The sequence below is a fragment of the Octopus sinensis genome, linkage group LG28 (genome assembly GCF_006345805.1).
Source record: "Octopus sinensis linkage group LG28, ASM634580v1, whole genome shotgun sequence".
Classification (NCBI taxonomy): Eukaryota; Metazoa; Mollusca; class Cephalopoda; order Octopoda; family Octopodidae; genus Octopus; species Octopus sinensis.
In genome coordinates, this window is record NC_043024.1 from 15982404 (window position 1) to 16003631 (window position 21228).

General features: G+C 38.8%; 1 protein-coding gene across 1 annotated transcript in view; it reads left to right on the top strand.

Annotated features, from left to right (window-relative positions):
• Positions 1 to 19739, top strand: part of LOC115225878 (glutamate--cysteine ligase catalytic subunit-like) — a 43249-nt gene extending 23510 nt beyond the window's left edge. The window contains exons 8-17 of the mRNA XM_029796870.2: positions 1 to 208; positions 3602 to 3718; positions 7447 to 7585; positions 8423 to 8532; positions 10861 to 10947; positions 13500 to 13604; positions 15762 to 15843; positions 16207 to 16277; positions 17839 to 17956; positions 19446 to 19739. The exon at positions 1 to 208 is cut by the window's left edge and continues 10 nt beyond it. Of these exons, the coding sequence (XP_029652730.2) occupies positions 1 to 208; positions 3602 to 3718; positions 7447 to 7585; positions 8423 to 8532; positions 10861 to 10947; positions 13500 to 13604; positions 15762 to 15843; positions 16207 to 16277; positions 17839 to 17956; positions 19446 to 19612 (1204 nt within the window). The 3' untranslated portion in view covers positions 19613 to 19739. The remainder of the gene's footprint in view (positions 209 to 3601; positions 3719 to 7446; positions 7586 to 8422; positions 8533 to 10860; positions 10948 to 13499; positions 13605 to 15761; positions 15844 to 16206; positions 16278 to 17838; positions 17957 to 19445) is intronic.
• The last annotated feature ends 1489 nt before the right edge of the window (positions 19740 to 21228 follow it).

The following is a 21228-nucleotide window of genomic DNA, read 5'->3' on the forward strand; positions in this document are numbered from 1 at the left end:
TAAAAATACCATGATGCCATACGGGGAAGACTTGTCTGAATATGGAGACAATGAAGAGATGAAGAAATATTTAACACCAGGCTTTATCTACATGGACGCACCAGTATTTGGGGCTGGTTGTTGTTCCATCCAAGTTACATTTCAAGCTGCTGATATAAAAGAAGCTGCTTATCTTTATGACAATCTGGTACCTCTTACTCCAATTATGGTAAGGATGACCTTTTGGGGGTGGGGGACGGTAAAGTTACGAACAGAACATCTCCATTTAGACAATGTGTGTTCGTAACACATGATGCTCAGCAGCTGTGTAAGGGGATACCGAGACACTGGGATGTTTCGACCTTACTGCATGTCTCCTCAGTTAAAGCTACTCTGACTGAAGAGCTACGGCATTAAGATTATTCTTAGTTGGTCTTCTATTGAAGTTTTTACCTTTACTAGCGAGTGTCTCCACTTAATTACAAACTCAGATCCTCATATATATATATATATATATATATATATATAATATATATATATATATATATATATATATCGTGAAGTATATTTGCCACCTAAATGTGGCTAACCCTTAAGGGTGGATGCTACTGTAGCTTGTAGCCTCTGGAGGACACCTCCTCCAGCCGGCTATTGACACACTTTGTGTGCGCTATCAGTATTTGCAAAGGGAAGCCATCCTTCCCATCTCCAACCTGACGTGATATACACGGACCCGAGTTTCTGAGTATTGGTCGTGCAGCTACTGTTCATACCTCACTCAAAGAATTATTATTGCTTGTTTACGCTTTTTCGAGATCAGCGACTTTTCGTCACTGGAAAAATGATATATATATATGCATTGGGAACCACTTCACATCGACAACCGGTGATTGTCACACGCTGATGACGGGTCAATAATCAGAAACTCGGGTCCGTGTGTATCACGTCAGGTTGGAGATGGGAAGGATGGCTTCCCTTTGCAAATACTGATAGGGCACAAAATGTGTGTCAATAGCCAGCTGGAGGAGGTGTCCTCCTGGGGCTACAAGCTACAGTAGCATCTACCCTTAAGGGTCAGCCACATTTAAGTGGCAAGTATACTTCACGGTGTCGTGCAGCTACTGTTTATACCTAGCTCAGAGATTTATTATTGCTTATATATATATATATACACGTGTGTGTGTGTGTGTGTGTGTGTGTGTGTGTGTGTGTGTGTGTGTGTGTGTGTGTGTGTGTGTGTGTGTGTGAAGGTAAGATCGAAGGATCCAAGTGTAGGAAGTTAGTAAGCTTCGAGCAGTCCGTTGAAGGTATAAAAAACAGCTTTCAGAAACAATAGGGGGAGGGGCCTATTGACATAGAAGGTTGTGAATTTTTCCTCATGTTGATAAGTTCGATAAGTTGAAAATGTTATTTTATAGTTCACGGTTAGCAGCTGTGGTTGCTGTGGATGCGAATAAAAATTCAAAATTAGGTGATAGAGCAGATAAACTCCAGGTTAGATGTGTTTCATAGCTAGCAGAACCCAGGAAGGCCCGACGAGTAGCTAGCGGATTACCCCTCGTTTGGGTAATTATCACTTCAGGGGTTCTTCTAGCTATGAAACATATGGCCTGGATTTTATCTGCTCCATTCCCTTACTTTGGAGATATATATATAATTTCTTTTTATTTATTTATCGGTTTCAGCTCAAAGCTGTCGCCATGCTGGGGCACTGCCGTTTTTCTACTGTTATTGTTGACACCTTCTTCTGATATGTGGCACTTGGTCAGTAAAGGAGTTTGATGTCGCTGCCCCCATTTGCGCCTCCTGCCGCGAGGTATGTTCATCTGGGACACTCAACAGGAAGAGATCCAGTTTTGTTTTGAAAACACCTACATCCACCTTGTGTAGGTCCCTCAGGCTCTTGAGAGAATATTAAAAAACTGTGGGCCCCTAAATCACAGGCTGTTGCAGTAACTGGTCCTGAAGCGTGACGACATTGTCGGGATCTTTGGCACTGTGCAGTGACGGTCCGTTCTGGTATTTGTGTAGCTTTCAATGCCAAAATTTGGCACAATTATTTCCAGGATCTTCCAGGATCACCACTCCATCTATGGCTAATATATCTTCTTCGCTAATGTCGATGTAATCCATCGTAACTGCCTCACTGGTTATAGCTGAGGCGGCAAAGAAATCCACTGGTTCGTTCTCTTGCCTGTGTTCCAACGGGATAGTAAACACACTTTTGAATTGGTCATTAAGTACCCCACTGATCCTGGTTGGGTTATCTGTGATGGAGCCATCCTTCTGGAAGAGGGGTCCTATTTTGCAGCATACTGAGACCCCTCCTTTCGCATAAAGAAAGAAAGCCTTTGGATTTGACTTTGTTTTTTATAACACAGGCTTCTTTGCTCTCTCTCTCTCTCTCTCTCTCTCTCTCTCTCTCTCTCTCTCTCTCTCTCTCTCTCTCTCTCTCTCTCTCTCTCTCTCTTTCACATAGGATTGTTGCAGACGTTCTTCAATCTCCATCAGTGTTCTTTTTAGGCGGAACCTTTCACTGCTTTTGGAATGTTGGTTGAAACGATTTGCAACTTTCGTCCGTCGCCTCATGAGGATTTTCCTCTCCCTTGGAATCCCGTTCCTTTTTTTGTGTTAGCCTTGTGCTCTGGGACATATTTCTGACATATGGTTTGTATAATAGACATGAAATACTCTAGTTTCATGCTAATGTCTGGTGCAGAGAGACATTTTCGTCAGTCCTGAGGTTCTCTTTTTGGATCGATTTCCAGTCTGCTTTGTGGAAGTTCAGATTGGAGAGGTTTTGCGTTCTTCCTTTAGATTGTATGACTCTCGCTACTTTTTTCCTGTACATAGACAGCTGTATTATATTAATCCGAAACTAATATCGGCGTCACTTTCACATTATGAACGATGTCTATATTGTTTGTGAAGCAGAGATCCAAAATGTTATTTTCTCTGGTTGGTCGGAGCACAATTTGCTCCATGACTAGGGCATTAGTGAGGTTGAACAGGGACGCCGCCTGTACTTGTTTGCAATGAGTCATTCTTGAGAGCATGAGGCCCTCGGGCCATTTAACAGTTAGGAAGTTGAATCACCCATAAGAAACACGCTCACGTGATATTCCAGTTTCATGAGGGTTTCTTTTAATTTTGTGAAGCAATCTTCAGACTTTCCCGTGTGGTTTGGAGTATCCGGTGGGCGATATGTATTGCATATGACTGTATTGTGTCGTCTTATGTATACAATTTGAGTGTCACATGCTGAATTTTAGTATGACAGTAGGGCATGGGGCGCGAGGTCAACTCCACCATGGCTCCTTTTCCTTCTGTCCGTTCGCAGCACGGTATATTTTGGCACGTGTACTCCTGTATTCTCTCTATCAGGCCTATGATGAGTTTCTACAAGTGCTATGCATAGGGCTTGATGGCATGCAGTAAGATCTCTCAGGAAAAAGATTTTGATTTTGTTGTGATACAACAGGCCTGAGGCTATAGTAAAAGAGAGTTGCCCAAGATTTCACGCAGTGGGACTGAACCCGGAACAATGTGGCTGGTAAGCAAAACTTCTTACTACACAGCCATTTAAAAAAAATATTTGCTCATTTGTCTTTCTTCTTTTCAGCTTCCATTCACTGCTGCGGCTCCCATTCATCGTGGCTTTTTGACTGATGTTGACACTCGCTGGCTTTCCCTTTCTCAGAGTTGTGATGATCGTACCAGACAAGAACGTGGATTAGAAGTGAGTTTTAATACGTTTACCTAACTCAAGGCGGTGAGCTGGCGGAATCGTTAGGACGCCAGGCGAAATGTATAGCCGTATTTCGTCTGCCGTTACGTTCTGAGTTCAAATTCCGCCGAGGTCGACTTTGCCTTTCATCCTTTCGGGGTCGATTAAATAAGTACCAGTTACGCACTGGGGGTCGATATAATCGAATTAATCCGTTTGTCTGTCCTTGTTTGTCCCATCTGTGTGTAGTCCCTTGTGGGCAATAAAGAAATAAGAATAGTTAGGACGTCGGGCAAAATGCTTAGAGGCATTTCGTCCGTCCTTACATTCTGAGGTCGACTTTACCTTTTATCCTTTCAGGGTTGGTAAAATAAGTACCAGTTGAGCACTGGGATTGATGTAATTAACTTAACCCCACTCCTGATATTGCTGGCCTTGTGCCAAATTTGAAACCAGTATATATATCTCACTCTGTAAATGGCGTCTAAAGTAAATTTTTTAAAGATTCCTCCTCAGTTTCTTAACAAAAATCGTCTTGAAGAATACACGTTGAGTGTTTGGGCAAAATTTGATAGTTGGCATGCGAGGTCTGATCAATTAGTATCCGAACTGTTGCCATAGTAACGAATCTAAAGCAGGCAGAGTAAAGTCGCTTGGTAAAAATTGACCTTAAACTCTGCTGTGTATGCGCACTAAATTTTAATGTTCTAGCTCACTTCCGCTGTTTACTGCAGTGCTTGAAAGGAACGTGTGTAGCGTGTGATCGTCGCATTGACCATGACAGAGAACGTTGTCTTGGCGATACCTGCTCAGAAGTCTACACAAAGTTGCAGAAAGTGTCTGGAGAGGAGTGTATGAGCCGCATACAAGGGTACGGGTGGTTCAGGCGTTTCCAAAATGGTCGAAAAATTTCGAACATTCTACGAGATACGCAACCAATCATAACTGTGAAAAACATCGCAGATGTGCGTACAGCCGTGAGTGGAAATTCTCGAATCACCATCCGTGAGTTATCAGAGGATGTGCAGATTAGTTACGGTTCAGTTCAGTCCATTATCACTGAAGATTTGGGTATGAGACGCATGTCTGCCAATTTTGTGCCAAAACTGCTTTCAGCTGACCAAAAAGACACTCGGGTTTCAGTTACACAAGATCTCCTTCATTGTGTCGAGAACGATGAAAACTTTTTGAAAACTTTGCGCAGGCCTCTGAGCTGGTATCTCCAAGCTTTTGGCAAAACTTGATGCAGATCCTCTGCTCAACTTTCTCCATCATGGTCAATGCGACGATCAAACACTACACACCTTACTTTCAAGCACTGCTATAAACAACGGAAGTAAGCTAGAACGTTAAAACTTAGTGCGCATGCACAACAGAGTTGTACAGAGTTCCAAACGGCTTTACTCTGCGTGCTTTAGTTTCGTTACTATGGCAACAGTTCGAACATTTGTTGATTAGACCAGGTACAAAGAAAAGAAAATGCAATATCCCATCTAATAAAAATTGTATTTAAAAAACTTCAAAAAATATCAACTAGATTATGGCTGAGAGATAACAGGTTACTCAAAGTAACCGCCTTCCGCTTCCATCGTAGCCTTAAGAAGGTTTCGGAATCCCTGTGTCCCTGGAAAGATCTTCAAGCACCTTCTTGATCTTGGTCACCAGCTCGGTGTTGGTGTTGCAGGCAGAGCGGTTGGCGTCTTCCCCAACCACGCCCTACACATAGTAATCCATGGCATGACAATCGGAGGAATTAGGAAGCCAGAAATTGGGGCTAGAAAAAGGTGGCGAGCTAGCAGAATCGTTAGCACGTCGGGCGAAATGCTTTGCGGTATTTCGTCTGCCGTTATGTTCTGAGTTCAAATTCCGCCGAGGTCGACTTTGCCTTTCATCCTTTCGGGGTCGATAAATTAAGCACCAGTTACGCACTGGGGTCGATGTAATCGACTTAATACCTATGTCTGTCCTTGTTTGTCCCCTCTATGTTTAGCCCCTTGTGGGTAATAAAGAAATAGGTATTTCGTCTGCCGTTACGTTCTGAGTTCAAATTCCGCCGAGGTTGACTTTGCTTTTCATCCTTTCGGGGTCGATAAAATAAGCACCAGTTAAGCACTGGGGTCGATATAATCGACTTAATCCATTTGTCTGTCCTTGTGTGTCCCCTCTATGTTTAGCCCCTTGTGGACAATAAAGAAATAAGAAACTGGGGCTAATGAAGTTGCAAGCATTCTCAGCCAACCAATTCTGAATCTTTCCCAAGATGTGGCAAGGAGCTGAATCCTGCTGCCACACATTATGGCCTTCCATCAGTGACCCTCTCCATCCAGGGTTTGACCACAGTCTCCATCAGTTTCACATAGCCGTCTGAACTAAGCCAAAGACCCTGTTCAAAGATGTAAGGCGGCATGATGTTACCCTTACTAGAGACACATACAAAGACCGTCACAGTTTGGGGAACCTTGATTTTCATGATTCATGACGCATTACATGGATTGTGGGTAAACCACGTGTTCTTTTGGGTGTTGTGAAACTGGTCCTGGTAGACCTTTTTACATGAGAAGGTCCAGACGATCCCCTTGATCAGCTTGTTCGGGAGCTTCTTTGCGTTTGTCAAGCTGTTCTCCTTAGTCTTGGCTGTCAGAATTTGTCCCTTGCGCCTCTTGTATGAGTTGTAACTAAGGTCCTCATTCAGGGCCATCTTCATGATGGTGACTCCAACACTTATCACTCTCGCCAAAGCCTGGATTCCTTTACTTAGATCTTCTATTATGTTGTCCTGCAGTTGTTGGATGAATTCTGGCGTGCAGAACGCCTGCTTTGTTCCTTCCTGTTAGCAACGGCTTCACACAGTCTCCCTCTTGCAGCTGGCCATATCACGTCTTACAGCCTTTACACTGTTCTCAAAGCTTTGTGCTGCAGACATGATGACAGCATTTTGATACCCAGCAATAATCATCATGGCACAGGTAATTCTTTTTTAATATTCAGACCGTCGACCGTTCACCTGTACATTAAGCTGTTTCTGAAATGAAGACATAAAAAAAATCGCCAGATTGAGTCGGGACACTCTATATTAAAGAAGACCTTGAAGCAGGTGAGAAGTTTAGTTGTAGAAAATCTGTCTCCACGAAGGCGACGAGTTGGCAGAAACGTTAGCACGCCGGGCGAAATGCGTAGCCGTATTTCGTCTGTCTTTACGTTCTGAGTTCAAATTCCACCGTGGTCGACTTTGCCTTTCATCCTTTCGGGGTCGATTAAATAAGTACCAGTTAAGCACTGGGGTCCATATAATCGACTTAATCCATTTGTCTGTCCTTGTTTGTCCTCTCCGTGTTTAGCCCCTAGTGGGTAGTAAAGAGATAGGTATTTCGTCTGCCGTTACGTTCTGAGTTCAAATTCCGCCTAGGTCGACTTTGCCTTTCATCCTTTTGGGGTCGATGAATTAAGTACCAGTTACGCACTGGGTCGATGTAATCGACTTAATCCATTTGTCTGCCCTTGTTTGTCCCCTCTCTGTGTAGCCCCTTGTGGGCAGTAAAGAAATAAGAAAATCTGTCTCCACAAATTCTGTCTGATTCATGCGAGCATGGAAAGTGTACGCATTTAAACTATGATGGTAATAGTACTAATCTAAATATGAACCGCTTATGGCCGTGGGTGAGTTGGTATTAGTTAAAGAATAAATGTCTTGAAATCGTTTCTTTTACATATATACTTTATAATCTCTTGTCTTCATTTAGCCTTTGACAAATGGAAGTGTTTTTATTCCAACAACGCGTTTTGATACAGTATGCAGTTACCTTTCTGTGAGCGACCAATTTTATAACGACTATGATTACAGTTATGATCCTGAGCAGTATGAAGTATTGAAGGCTGAAGGTATTTAGAAATTATTTAAAACATAAAAATAGTTTTGGGTTTATTTTGTATGAAAATATTATCATTAACAGAATTATCTTTTTTACTTTTCCGACTTTGTATCGAGTTGCAAAAATTTACTCTCAATTTTTTTTATTTATGCGCCCTTTTCAAGCCTAGCTAGGCTCATGGGCCCGGTTTCCCGGTTTCTGTGGCGCATGTGTTCCTCACCAGCTGGACGGGACGCCAGTCCATCGCAGCGTTACTCAAGAAACAGAAAGAAAGAGTGAGAGAAAGTTGGGGCGAAAAAGTACAACAGGGGTCACCACCATCCCCTGCCGGAGCCTCGTGGAGCTTTAGGTGTTTTCGCTCAATAAAAACACACATTGCCCGGTCTGGGAATCGAAACCGCGATCCTCCGACCGCGAGTCCACTGCCCTAACCACTGGGTCATTGCGCCTCCACTTACTCTCAATTGCATTCATTAAAGCATCTAAGATTCGTGTTAATCGTTCAAAAATACACAGAAACGAATAATTTCACTTAACTGCTTGGTGTCAAAATCATCGTTGCACTGTCTGTAATCTGGTTAGGAATGAGGATTTTGACACCAAGTAATGCCAAGGACCACTCCGTCGTTTACGACGAAGAGGGTCTCAGCTGATACGAAGGTATGTCTACGAAATACTAGATTAGGTATTTGACTGCAATAAAGGACATTTTATTTCTTGAAATAAATCTTTAAAAAATGGTCTCTATTTACCTTTGATACATATTACTCAATTATCAATTTTTCTCTTGAAAACATGCTACAATTTTATAAATTTAATTAATTAAAATATTTTTTTAATTAATCAGGTGTTGATGAAATGATGGCCAAATATGTTGCCCAACTTCTTGTTAGAGATCCAATCACTTTGTACAAAGAAAAGGTTCATCAAGACGTGGAAGACACTGATCACATTCAGGTGAGACATCGGTTGAACACTTTATTTGTAAATAAGTTCATTAAATAGTAAAGGAACGTAGCTAAAGTGGTTGAGGTGTTCGGTTCACAATCATAGTGTCGTGGGTTCAATTCGTAGTGAATAGGACGCCAAAGTGTTACAGAGTTAACTTCCTAACTGCTCCTACTACTTCTTTCTTTTTCTTTTTCCTCTTTTTCCATTTCTTTTATCCTTTTCTTTTTCTTTTTCTTTTATTTTTATTTTCTTTTTCTTTTTCTTCTTTTTCTTCTTCTAATCAAGACTCACGCCATTAGCCACACAGAATAATCTCTAATTCGAGCCTACCCTAAGCTACTAAGAGTGCATGTGGCAACTTGAAGATCCACCCACCACACATGATAGACTGGCGACGGCACGGGCGCGAAAGCTATGTTGTTATACGCATTCCGTAAACGGTGGCTTTTAACGGGTGGAGAGCTGAACCATCATTGGGTACAGAGGATTCGTAATCTAGACTAGGGTCTGAAAGTTTACCACCCCATAGTGGATTACACATTGGTTCCTCCTGCCACAAAGCTTTGTGGCAGAAGTAAGAAAAGAGTGAGAGAAAGTTGTGGTGAAAGAGTACAGCGGGGTTCACAACACCAACACCCCCCTGCGCCGGGGCCTCGTAGAGCTTAGGTGTTTTGCTCAATAAATACTCACAATGGGAATCGAAACCGCATTCTTACGACTGCGAGTCTTCTACCCTAACCATTCTTACGACTGTGAGTCCGCTACCCCAACCACTGGGCCATTGCGCATCCACCTAACTGCTGCTGGAACTCTGTGCCACATAAAAAGCACTGGTGATGGTGCCTTGTAAAAATCACTGGTGATAGTGCCATATAAACGGCGCTGGTGTTGGTGCCACATAAAAAGCAGCGGTGATGGAACCATAAACATAGGATTCCTTGAAGAGAAGCAAACACTCATAAGAATCTTGTACTCTGCTATTTTATTTATCCAACCCAAATAGTTGAAAGCAGGATTTGAACTCATACTGGAGAGAACTAGAAGAAATAAGTGGTACATTTATAGGAACTCTAACAACTCTGTAGTCTTGTTACCTAATGCAAGAATTAATATATTGTGGAACACGATTTTTGTCCTTGGGCAGCAACTGTTATTTCCTATTTGCTTACCCTAAGAAAGTAAGAAAAATAACTAATATTTCCTTCAAACTTTACTTTTCTTATATTTATTCAAACCCAAAGAATTCCTCTCAACACATGGCTATGATGCTCCTCCATTACTGCTGCTCATCATCAGAGATGCACATATTGTCAGCCACTTAGGGACTTGCTCAAGTGATTAAGGTCAAGCAACTGTTAAGTAAATCTGTGCTATTGAACAGAATATTTGATTCAGCTTCTGCAACTCAGTGCTGAATTTGTCTGAAATTTAAAGGAAAATAGGTCAATTTCAGAACATCGATGTCCAAGTGACAAAGGCAAACTATGAAGGGGATAGTAGTCATTTCCTTTGATTTCTAGATAGAAGCAAATAGGAAATGTAACACTTACTGGCAAACACACACAAAAATAATAAAATTTTTTTTTTACAGTGCTATCAATGTGCAGGAAAGTTGAGACAAATGCGTGATAGCATAATTGCTTGAATTCAATAATGTTGTTGAAATATAAGGAATCTTTTCTTGAACTTTCAAATTTCTTACATTTTTCGTAAAAGAGGACCATTAAAGGGAATAAAAGTATTATGAACAAAAATGTTGAAGGGTTAAATGTGATATTTCGATACAATATCGATAAAGTCAGTAAACCATTTATTGATATTAAAAGGCGAAGCTGAAAGCTCTGTGCAATAGTAATTGTCAATAGATGTTTGTTATGAATCTTTATCGAAGGATTCCAAAAAATCAATGAGAAAATTCTATTGGATGTGTTTTAATTGAAAAATTTTTCACAGCTTTGACCTCACAAAATATACACTTTTACATCATACATTGGTAAAGGTCAAAGGTCACTTTAGATTTTGCTTTTTGTTTAAAATATGTAAACATTTTCTATTCATTTTACACAGCAATTATAACAAACATGACTAAATACTTTTTCTACACATCATAATACTAAATAACAATTAGGTGTATGTTATAAATGTGAGCTACGCCCTACATGTTATCATAACCAACAATTAGTGATGTGCATTATACTCTAGTATGTATTATGAATGGATGAATATATTTGTTATTAAATCAATTATATATATATGTTCTATATATATATATATATATATATATATATACACGTTCTATATATGTGACTAAAGTTGTTTAACATTCTGTTTTAGACCATTATTGGAAGTAATTGGCACACCCTGAAACTGAAACTTCCTGATGAGAAATCTGGATGGAAAATAGAATTCAGGACAATGGAGGTAACATTTTACTAGAAACTGTCTCCGTAAAAGATATTTCTGTATACTTCATTGTATATAGGCACAGACATAGCTTTTTGGTGTTGGTTTCATATCAGCATGGTTATGAGTTCAATCTCAGTGCAAGACTCCTTGCAGAAATATTTTCTAATAACATTGGGTTGATTGATACTTTGTGAGTGGGATTTGGTGCAGTTTGGTATATTATTTGACTTGTTTGAACCATCGGACAGCAACCATCCTACAGGCACCAGTTCCAAGGATTCGATCAGTCATATCAATTCCAGAACTTATATTTTTAAGTCCAGACTTTATTTTCTCGATCTCCATAAACACCAAGACTGGTAGTTTGTAAATAGTCAGTGAACCATGAAGCCATACACACACACGCTCACATGCATGCACACACATAGATACATATATAAATGTATGACTTGTTTGAACCATCAGACACACATAAGCATGCACACATGCACACACATAAGGATGTACACATACACACACACAAGCATGCAAACATACACACACAGACACACATAAGCATGCACACATACATACACACATATAAGCATTCACACACACACACACACATAAGCATGCACACATACACACACACAGACACACATAAGCATGTACACACACACACACATAAGCAGGCACACACACACACACACACAAGCATGCAAACATACACACACAGACACACATAAGCATGCATACATACACACACATAAGCAGGCACACTGACACACACAAGCATGCACACATACTCACACACACACGACAGGCTTTTACACACTTTTTGGCTACCAAATTCCACTTGGATTTTCACTTCTCCATATATCATTGTTATGATACCTGTATATTATATCACTCTCCATATATCTATATTACCACCTATGTATTATAATACATTCTGTTATATTAATATCACTGCCTGTTATATTTATATCAGTGCATAAACAGTAGTATCATTACCTATAAATTAGTAAATGCTGATGTTGGCATGAAAATTATACGGAAAATAAAATTAATATTAACCCTTTCATTACCAACCCGGCTGAAACCGGCTCTGGCTCTAAGTACAAATGTCTTGTTTTCAAAAGTTCTGAATTAAAATCTTCCACCAAACCTTAGTCACAATTTGTGTTCCTAACACCAGCTTAATGATAACCGAGTTATTTTACTAAATTCTCTGTTATATTTAAAGTAATTGAAAGAAACACAGAGCATCTCAACAGAAATATGGTAACAAAAGGGTTAAAAGATTACACCCTTTATTTAGTAATTACTTCAACACCACGTTTCTAGTGAGAACCCTTGCCAAGCTGGAGGGGAGTGATTCACTCCCTTACTCACAATATATCGGACATAGGTTGTGTTTCTTATTTATATTATTTACATTCGATGGATATTTGTCCTCATCTTGTTTGTTGTTAACACGACGTTTCAGCTGATATACCCTCCAGCTTTCTTCTGGTGTCTTGGGGAAATTTCGAACCTGATGAAGGCTGGAAGTTATATCAGCTGAAACGTTGTGTTAACAACAAACAAGATGAGGACAAATATCCGTTGAATGTAAATAATGCACATAATTCCTCATCTCTTAAATATAGAACTGTATAGGTTGTGTGTCGTTAACCAGCTGGAAAAGTCGTTTTACTGGGGTTAAAATGTAGTAACAGCGTTTTAAGATTTTATGCTTGTAAGTCTTAAAGATATCAGTATTTATCAAAAACAAATAAATAATGCAGAATAATTAACCATAAAAAAATTTAGTGGAAAGACAAATCCAAAGGAGACAAACTCCAAAATATGCCACTCTACTGTAACATCCTTGATTCATTGCTTCATCCACGTGAATTTACGAGAAATCCCATGAATGAAGTGAGATTGTTTTCCAGAATGGAGGTAAACACCTTTCTCCATGTGATCGGCTTGAAAAATTAAGACACTATTTTGCTACTTTTCTTAATATGAAACCACTGGTAGCCTTAATTAACAAATAAAGAAATTATATATCCACTAATGTGGTGTTGAGCACTCTTTTCTTCATTCGACATTTACATGCACACACACACACACACATACATATATATAATAACATACGTTGCTGTGTGAAGGTGCAGGTGTGGCTGTGTGGAGGTGGAGGCGTGGCTGTGTAGCAAGAAGCTTGCTTCCCAACCAGATCGTTCTGGGTTCAATCACACCTTGAGCAAGTGTCTTCTGCCATAGCCTTGGACCGACCAAAGCCTTGTGAGTGGATTTGGTAGACGGAGCCTGAAAGAAGCCCGTCGTATATTTACTTTGCATATATCTGTGTTTGTGTGTTTATCTCCACTCCGCCATCGCTTGATAACCGATGTTGGTATGTTTACATCCAGTAACTTAGCAGTTAGGCAAAAGACGCCGATAGCATAAGTACTAGGCTTACAAAGAATACATCCTAGGGTCGATTTGTTCGACTAGAAACCCCTTACTAGACTAGAAACATTGCTGCAGTCAAATGACTGAAACAAGTCCAAGAATAAAATAATTGACTGTATTTCCAGCTTCAATTGACTGACTTTGAAAACGCTGCCCTTGTTGTATTTATGGTTCTTCTTACCCGAGCCATTGTTACCTTCAAACTGAACTTTTTGGTCCCAATAACAAAGGTAAATATTGATTTCTCTACAATAAATATTGGACTCTTTCATTTAACTAAAGATATTTATGAACTACAGTTGGCGTTTAATTATATCTCAAAACATTGCTTTCTTAAGATTGTTCTTTTAAAATTAACATCTTTTTTAATCATGAAACATTTTAAAATATTTACACTATATTTCAACCGGTTTGGCTTCAGCCACTATCATGTTTCGGGTTTTGGGATGGAAACAGGAAACTGCTTCGTGAGATTAGGGCAAAGCAACTGAGATTTCTATGTCATGTAATAAGGAACAGCGCCTGGAAAATTTATAACCAGTTCTTTTTCTTAAATCATTTACAATCTGCCACATGTCACAGCCCATGTTTCACTGTCATGTAGCATAGCTGTTTGCACACAGGCATCATACAATCTACCTTTCACTCTAAGGTGGGGTCCCATTGTTAATAACAAAACTGGTAGCTCTCTGTACTTTGCCCAGCTTGTTCTTATTCTAGCAACTATGCTCTCAGAACTTCTTCCACCACTGTTAACTTGATCATTTGGGTAATGGAAGTTATCTACTGCTTCCAAGGATTTTCACAGATATTTGAAGAAGCTTATTTTCTGTACCTTCCGAGTTTTTATTGTACCCACTCATCTGTCACACATAAAGACTACTTTCTCTGTTAATTTTCCTGTAGCACTGCTGCACCTCTTATGTATCCATAGCTTGCACTGGGTACCCTGTATGAAGTACCTACAAACACATTTTCTACATACGATCAGTGTTAGTGATTTGTCCACTTTTGCTACTTACTAGAACTTTGTTCAATACCTGAAAGTTCTTTAGTTCTTGTAGGGATTCAGCTACAAAAACAAGGTCATCAGCTAGAGAAGCTCCCAAGGGCAGCCAGTCTTAAATTCCACTGTTATGTCCTGGAGGACTATGATAAACAAGAGGAGGCTGAGAACTGATCCTTGGTGAACTCCTACCTGTGCACTAAATTCCTTGCTATGCTCATTGCTGATTTTCACCTTATCGACATCTCTGCACATGGCAGGTGCAGCTCTCACCAACCACTCATCTATCCCTTGCTTCCACATTAATCACAAGGTAAGAGAGTGGAGGATCCTATCACTGGCTTTCTCCATATTGCTAAAAGCCAAGTACAGAGGTTTATTTTTGGCTAAATATTTTCCCTACAGTTGTCTTAATAGTTAATATCACCAGAAAAGGATTAAGTCTGAACAACTCAATATTACACATGACACACTAATGTATTTTATTCTCTCCGTCTTTTTTGTAATAATATATATATATATACTATGTCATTGGCCAGTGCTGGTGAGTCATAAAAGGCACCCATTACACTATTGGAGTGGTTGGTGTTAGGAAGTGCATCCAGCTGTAGACACCAAGCACAATCAGACTAAAGCCTGGTATAGCTCTCTGGCTTACCAGTTCCAGATCACACACACACACACACACACACACACACACACACATTAATCGAAGTGTGCAATATTATATATCCATTACAGCTGATCGGTTTCACATCAGGAGTTCAAAGGTGCGTTAGGTAACAGTCCAGTTAAGCAACCCTGCGCTCTTTAAAGGTAGCTGTTATGGAATGTAGAATGATGGCTACCTCTGAAGAGCGTGGGGTTATATAATTCAACTGTTACCTAACACTGTGCGAAACCGATTGGTAAGATCTGCTGTGGTGGATATATAATATTGTAGACTTTGATTAATATACCCACTGCTGACAGATATATGAGTGCATTTTTTCCTGACTTATGGACTCTTAGACAGCTTACAGATACACACACACACACATATATATTCAATGTATCATATAATATACCCGAAAAAGAAGAACATTCCAAGGCATAGACGTAATGTATTTTTATGTAGTTAAGTCTAAGTGCGGTCATAGTGATCAATGGTTTCGCATCAAGCCCTATGGATGGTTCGTCAGACTCTAAAGCCGAAGGCCCATATAACTCTTCAACCCTGGAAGGCAGGAATCCGTTATGGTCTGTTAGCAAGTAACCGAAGAATAAGCAATACAGGTCGGCGAGGATGAGTTATCTCCTTTAGACCGGTTCATCTGGGCCAAAATGTGTGTGTGTGTGTGTATTAAAATATCTTCTTACATGTAATTTTTCCTTCTCCAAGGTTACTGAAAACTTCCCACCAGCACAAAAACGAGATGCCATTACTAAAGAAAAGTTTTACTTCAGGAAAAATGTTCAACAAGGTAAGAATTGAATTTCTTAGAAATTCTGAGAACGAAAACACAATTTTAACTTTGACTAAATTTTGTAAAGGATTAAAAAATCTAATAGGGATACCCAAAACGGCCCCTAATATTTTCTTGTTTAGACACAGATCATAACAATCAAGAGTTGCGATATCCTTAGTCATCATAAACAGTATTTAAGGATTTCTCGATGTTACCATATGGGTATATATTTTCTGTATGGAACACTATGTATCTAAAATACCCGGAGGTTAGGGTGACTGGGTTACGGATACACAGACAAGCACCGTTATTTATCACCGAACATGCACAATTAAATGTATTTACTATAGCTAATCTATAATTTTTTCTGCTAATTAGAAGTCGCTGATTGTGAACTAACTGGTGATATTTATACCTTGATGACTCTAAACGAAATCATGAATGGAAAGGTAAAAGATATTTTTAATAATCCTTTAATCTTTAACTCTATATATTTCATTGTAAATGCTAGTTTTTCTAAACATCAACTTGTGATTTCCTTAGCCACGTCATTAGCAATGTTTCAGAAGTCACTGGACATTTTGCATCTATTATCAATCAGACAATTTCATACAAGTAACACAGCCATTGTAAATCAAGTTCAAGCATAGCAAGTTCAAGTTAGCATGGGGCCTTTCAGATTTGTGCTAACTGATCACATACTATGAATCAGTTTAAAAAACATGACTAGTTTTGATATTATATTTGAACTTCTATCATGTCAATAAGGAATAGTTAAGTTTTGAATCCAAAAATTGGTAAGTTTCTGTATCAGGAAGCATTTCTGTAAAGGAAAGCTTTTAGTAAAACTGAGTAAGTAAAATCCTTAGCTGGGGACCAGAGTGGAGGCTCTCAACCAATATTCTGCTATGGGTGCTGCTGGATGACAGATTCTGGTGATGTTGTTATTCCATACTTTCCGATCCACAGCGCTGGCCTAAGCAGTCTCGTGGTCGAGGCACTGCAAGTAAAATCTGTAGCTGGCGACTGGAGGGGAGGCTGTCCTCTCATCCAATATGCTGCTGGATGACGGACTCTGGCGACAATGTTATATCACACTTTCTGGTCCATGGTACTGGACTTAGCATTCTTGACGTCAAGACGCTGTAACTTCAGGACTTCCACAATTTGTTTTGCTCATGTCTTCTGGATTCTTCAGTGCAAGGTTCACTGTTACCACAAAAGTGAGTGTAGTAGTCTTTCAGTGCTCATCCTGCAGACGTGGCCAAACCACTGAGGCCAGCATTGCTGGACTTGATCTTTAGTGGTCGGCTGCTGCTGGCATTGTACAACATTGCTTGCTTCGCTCAGCTTTAAAGACTCAGGATCAACAGGGACAAGAAAAAAGTCCTAACAACGGATGGCTTCCTAGCCATTGTGCATCTTGATGGCATTCAGATTAAAAACTGTGAAAAGAGAAGAATCATCATGGAAGCTGATGAGTTTATTAATCCTCTCTGAACTCTTGTATTGAATTTCCATTCAATAACTTGTAGAGTTGAAATAATTTCCAAGAGATTAGTTAATCTGAGATTTGATAAGATCAATTACTGTGAGAAGAGGGAAGAGGGTAGAATCTCTAGAAGTGCTTTCTCATAAAAATATTAAAAAACTTTTGTAACCAGCTGTCCGACCTCTTAAACAATTTCGAAACTTCAGGGAAGAAAACTGAAACTATTTAATTATTTTGCTTCTATTGCCAACAGGATAATTTCCCTTATTTGCTTCCTCTCATCTACACACATCACTAATTTTCCTTGTCATAATTTTCTGCAATTCATCGTTAGTCTTCTCTCTAGTGTTTTAATGATTCACCACATTTTATGTTAGAAATCATCATAGTTTCATTAAAAGCGGGGTCAAAGACTGCCATAAATATATTCCAGATTATATAATGAAATTTTCTTTGGTCAACATCTCCAACAGAAAAACTCAAACTATTTCCAATCCTTTTGATTCTATTCTCAACAGGATGATTTCCCTGGTTTAATTCCTCTCATACACAAATATCTTGATCATGTTGACTACGATTCCAGTAAAAGACCTAAAATAATGCAATACCTGAAATTTCTCTCAGACAAAGCTGCAGGTAAGATGATTCTCATTTGTTTTCATCAATATTAAACAAATGTTATTAGAAACATTCAACCTTAAAACTCATTGCTGAAAGTATTTATTTAAATAATAATTCGACATAGGTTTCCATAATTGATATTTATATAATACTAGCAGAGTTATCTGGCGTTGCCCGTGTTACATGCAATTGAAGAATTAGACTTTTCTGTTATATTTTCTGTAATTAACTGGAATACCTATGTTTCGAATTTCATCAAAATTGAAGATGAGGGTTATGAGGTTTCTATAATCGATATTTATATAATATATATCCATCATTCCATTAGCAATTGAAATCCAAATGTTTAAAATTAAGGAAAATATCGCGTTTACTACACAAAGAAGATTATCTCCCATGCAATAGAAATGTCCAAGCTTGCTTCCCAATCACATGGTTCTAGGTTCAGTCCCACTGCGTGGCATTTTGAAAGTGTCTTCTATAAACTCGGGTCAACCAAAGCTACGTGAGAGGATTTGGTAGACGGAAACTGAAAGAAGCCCGTCGTATGTGTGTCTGTGTTTGTCCCCCCACCACTTGACATTCAGTGTTGGTGCGTTTACATCCATGTAACTTATTAGATCGGCAAAAGGACTGATAGAATAAGTGCGAGGCTTTAAAAAGTGCTAATGTTGTTTGATTCCACAGAAATTCACCAAGGCAGTGCTCCAGCATGGCCGCTGTCAAATGACTGAAGCTAGAAGACAAAACACACACAGAGAGATGCATACACATATAGTAAAGACCGTTTTTGGTCGCGAATGACCATTGCATTGCACCTAGAAAGTTCCCATCTGAGGCAACTGTCTGGGCAAGGTTGTTCATGTAAGACCAGGCATCACCCATGCATACCAGCTTCCCTTCTCCACGTAACCGATGTTATCCAAGGGAAAGGCTAAAGGGGCCGATACAGTTTGGCACCAGTGACATCGCAGCTCATTTCTGCAGCTGAGTGAACTGGAGCAACGTGAAACAAAAAGAAAACCCAGTCCGGGAATTGAACTAGCATCCCGAATATAAGTCCCACACTTAACCACTGTGGTATGCACCTTCACAAAAAGTTGTCGACAAACAACCACGTGATTTTATATATACACATATGATTGAAAACGTACGCACTCATTAATATTTTACGTGTGTGTATATATATATATATATATATATATTACTTTTGCTCTTGTACTTGTTTCAGTCATTTGACTACGTCCATGCTGGAGCAACACCTTAAAGGGTCGAACAACACCTTAAAGGGTCAAACAACACCTTAAAGCGTCGAACAAATCGACCCCAAGACTTATTCTTTGTAAGCTTCGTAGAAACAATTATCACTGCTAAAACTATTAGGGCTTTATCTATTTGTACCTCATTTGACGAAGCCAGGATATTGTTACAGAATACACCAAATAATTTCCATCTGAAATGAAAAACGAATTATTTATTATTCTAATTTATTTTTATCTTACAGGAAAGATAATGACAATGGCCCAATGGACAAGACAGTTTGTAAGAAATCATGAAGATTACAAGAATGATTCTGTTGTCAGTGAGAGAATCGCTTATGATTTTATGATGGAATGTGAAAAGATTGTCAACAGTGAAGAACGATTTCCACAAGCTTTTATCAGGAGTTAAGGAAACATTTTAAGAACTTTATCGCATATTTAATTAACTGAGCTACAGAGAACGTTGTCTACATAACCAAACTAATTTACATCACACTAACTAAACAGGATATATATATATAAATGGAATTAAACACAGGTTTTATTCAAATTCTTTTACTTCCGACACATGTTTCAAAGATATCACTTGTATTATTCAAAAAACAATCTCTTACAAATTATCTCTTCACATAATATTAACTTGTTAAATATTGGTACATTTACTAATACTAACATTAATTTAGCTAATACCATCCATCCCCCTAGAAATATTAATAACAATGTTATTGTATTTGAAGTCAATTACAACACAATCAAGTTTGTGTCAAGTAACTCTAAAATTAAAAATCCCATATTCCATTGTAAAATTACTAATGGTAATGAAGTATTTTTTTTTATATAAGAAGCACATCTTCTCAGTTATCTAAAAGAATTTCTAATCATTACTATACATTTAGGGATAGGAATAAACGTAACAGTACAGGGCTTAATAAATTAATTTTGGATCTAAAAGACCACAATAAACAATTTAATTTAGATTGGTTGATTCTTTCAATCTCGATACCTTATGACAAGGAATTCTGTCTTTGTAATTCTCAACTATTTTTTATACTTTTTTCTAAAAATCCGCTTGTAAACACGGTTATAGAGCGTGCATACCGATGTAAACATTGACTCCAGCATGGCCGCAGTCAAATAACTGAAACAAGCAAAAGAAGACACAAATAAAGGAATATAAATATCATATTTAGATATACATACACACATTCTTACATTTTCTTGTTTCGGTCATTTGACTGCGGTCAAGCTGGACCACTACCTTAAGGGATTTGAACCAAATGAATGGCCCCCAGAGCTTATTCTCTGTAAGCCTAGTACTTATTACTCTGATATAAGAAATCAATTTCGTTATAGCTGCCACAAAAGGTGTATTTTCTGTCATGAAAAAGTACAAAAAAATGTCAGCTGGAGGAAGGAGATTGTCAGAGGTTGGCGAGATGCAACGGCATAATTCTGCTTAGCGATGGCATCTGGAAAATGTATAACTGCTGTCATTCACAGAAAAATTATTATTTTACCGTGAGAAGAGCGCTGTTGAAGTGTTAAGTGAAATTTGGTAATCAAGGATCGAACCCATGCTATGCCTGCATGAAGCCACTACAAATACATTGTGGAATAAAAAATTTACCTACTGTCATGGAAAAAGTGTAACAGTAAAAATGCAGAATTATTGGAGTAATGGGCATTCAAAAACATATGAATGTATAGAAATGTATGAATGAAGTCTTTAAAGTTTAAGATTCAAATTAAGGAAGTGCAATAATAATGTTTAGCAGTTCAAAACTGTGAGCAATGAAATGCAGAATTAGGTCGGCTGATCGTGCGAATCAAATGTTGATTGCTTCACTAAAATCTGCAGATGGTATGGGTTACTTCCTTTGGGTTGTTTAAATATTAGTAATATATGGTAGATAGAAGGATCCATTGGAAGGGCCCTATTATCGATATTTTCAACAGTCTAAGTATGTCATGAGGTTTCCAGACATGAGTTCTACTCACGTGTCAAATAAAGTATGAAAGTGATAA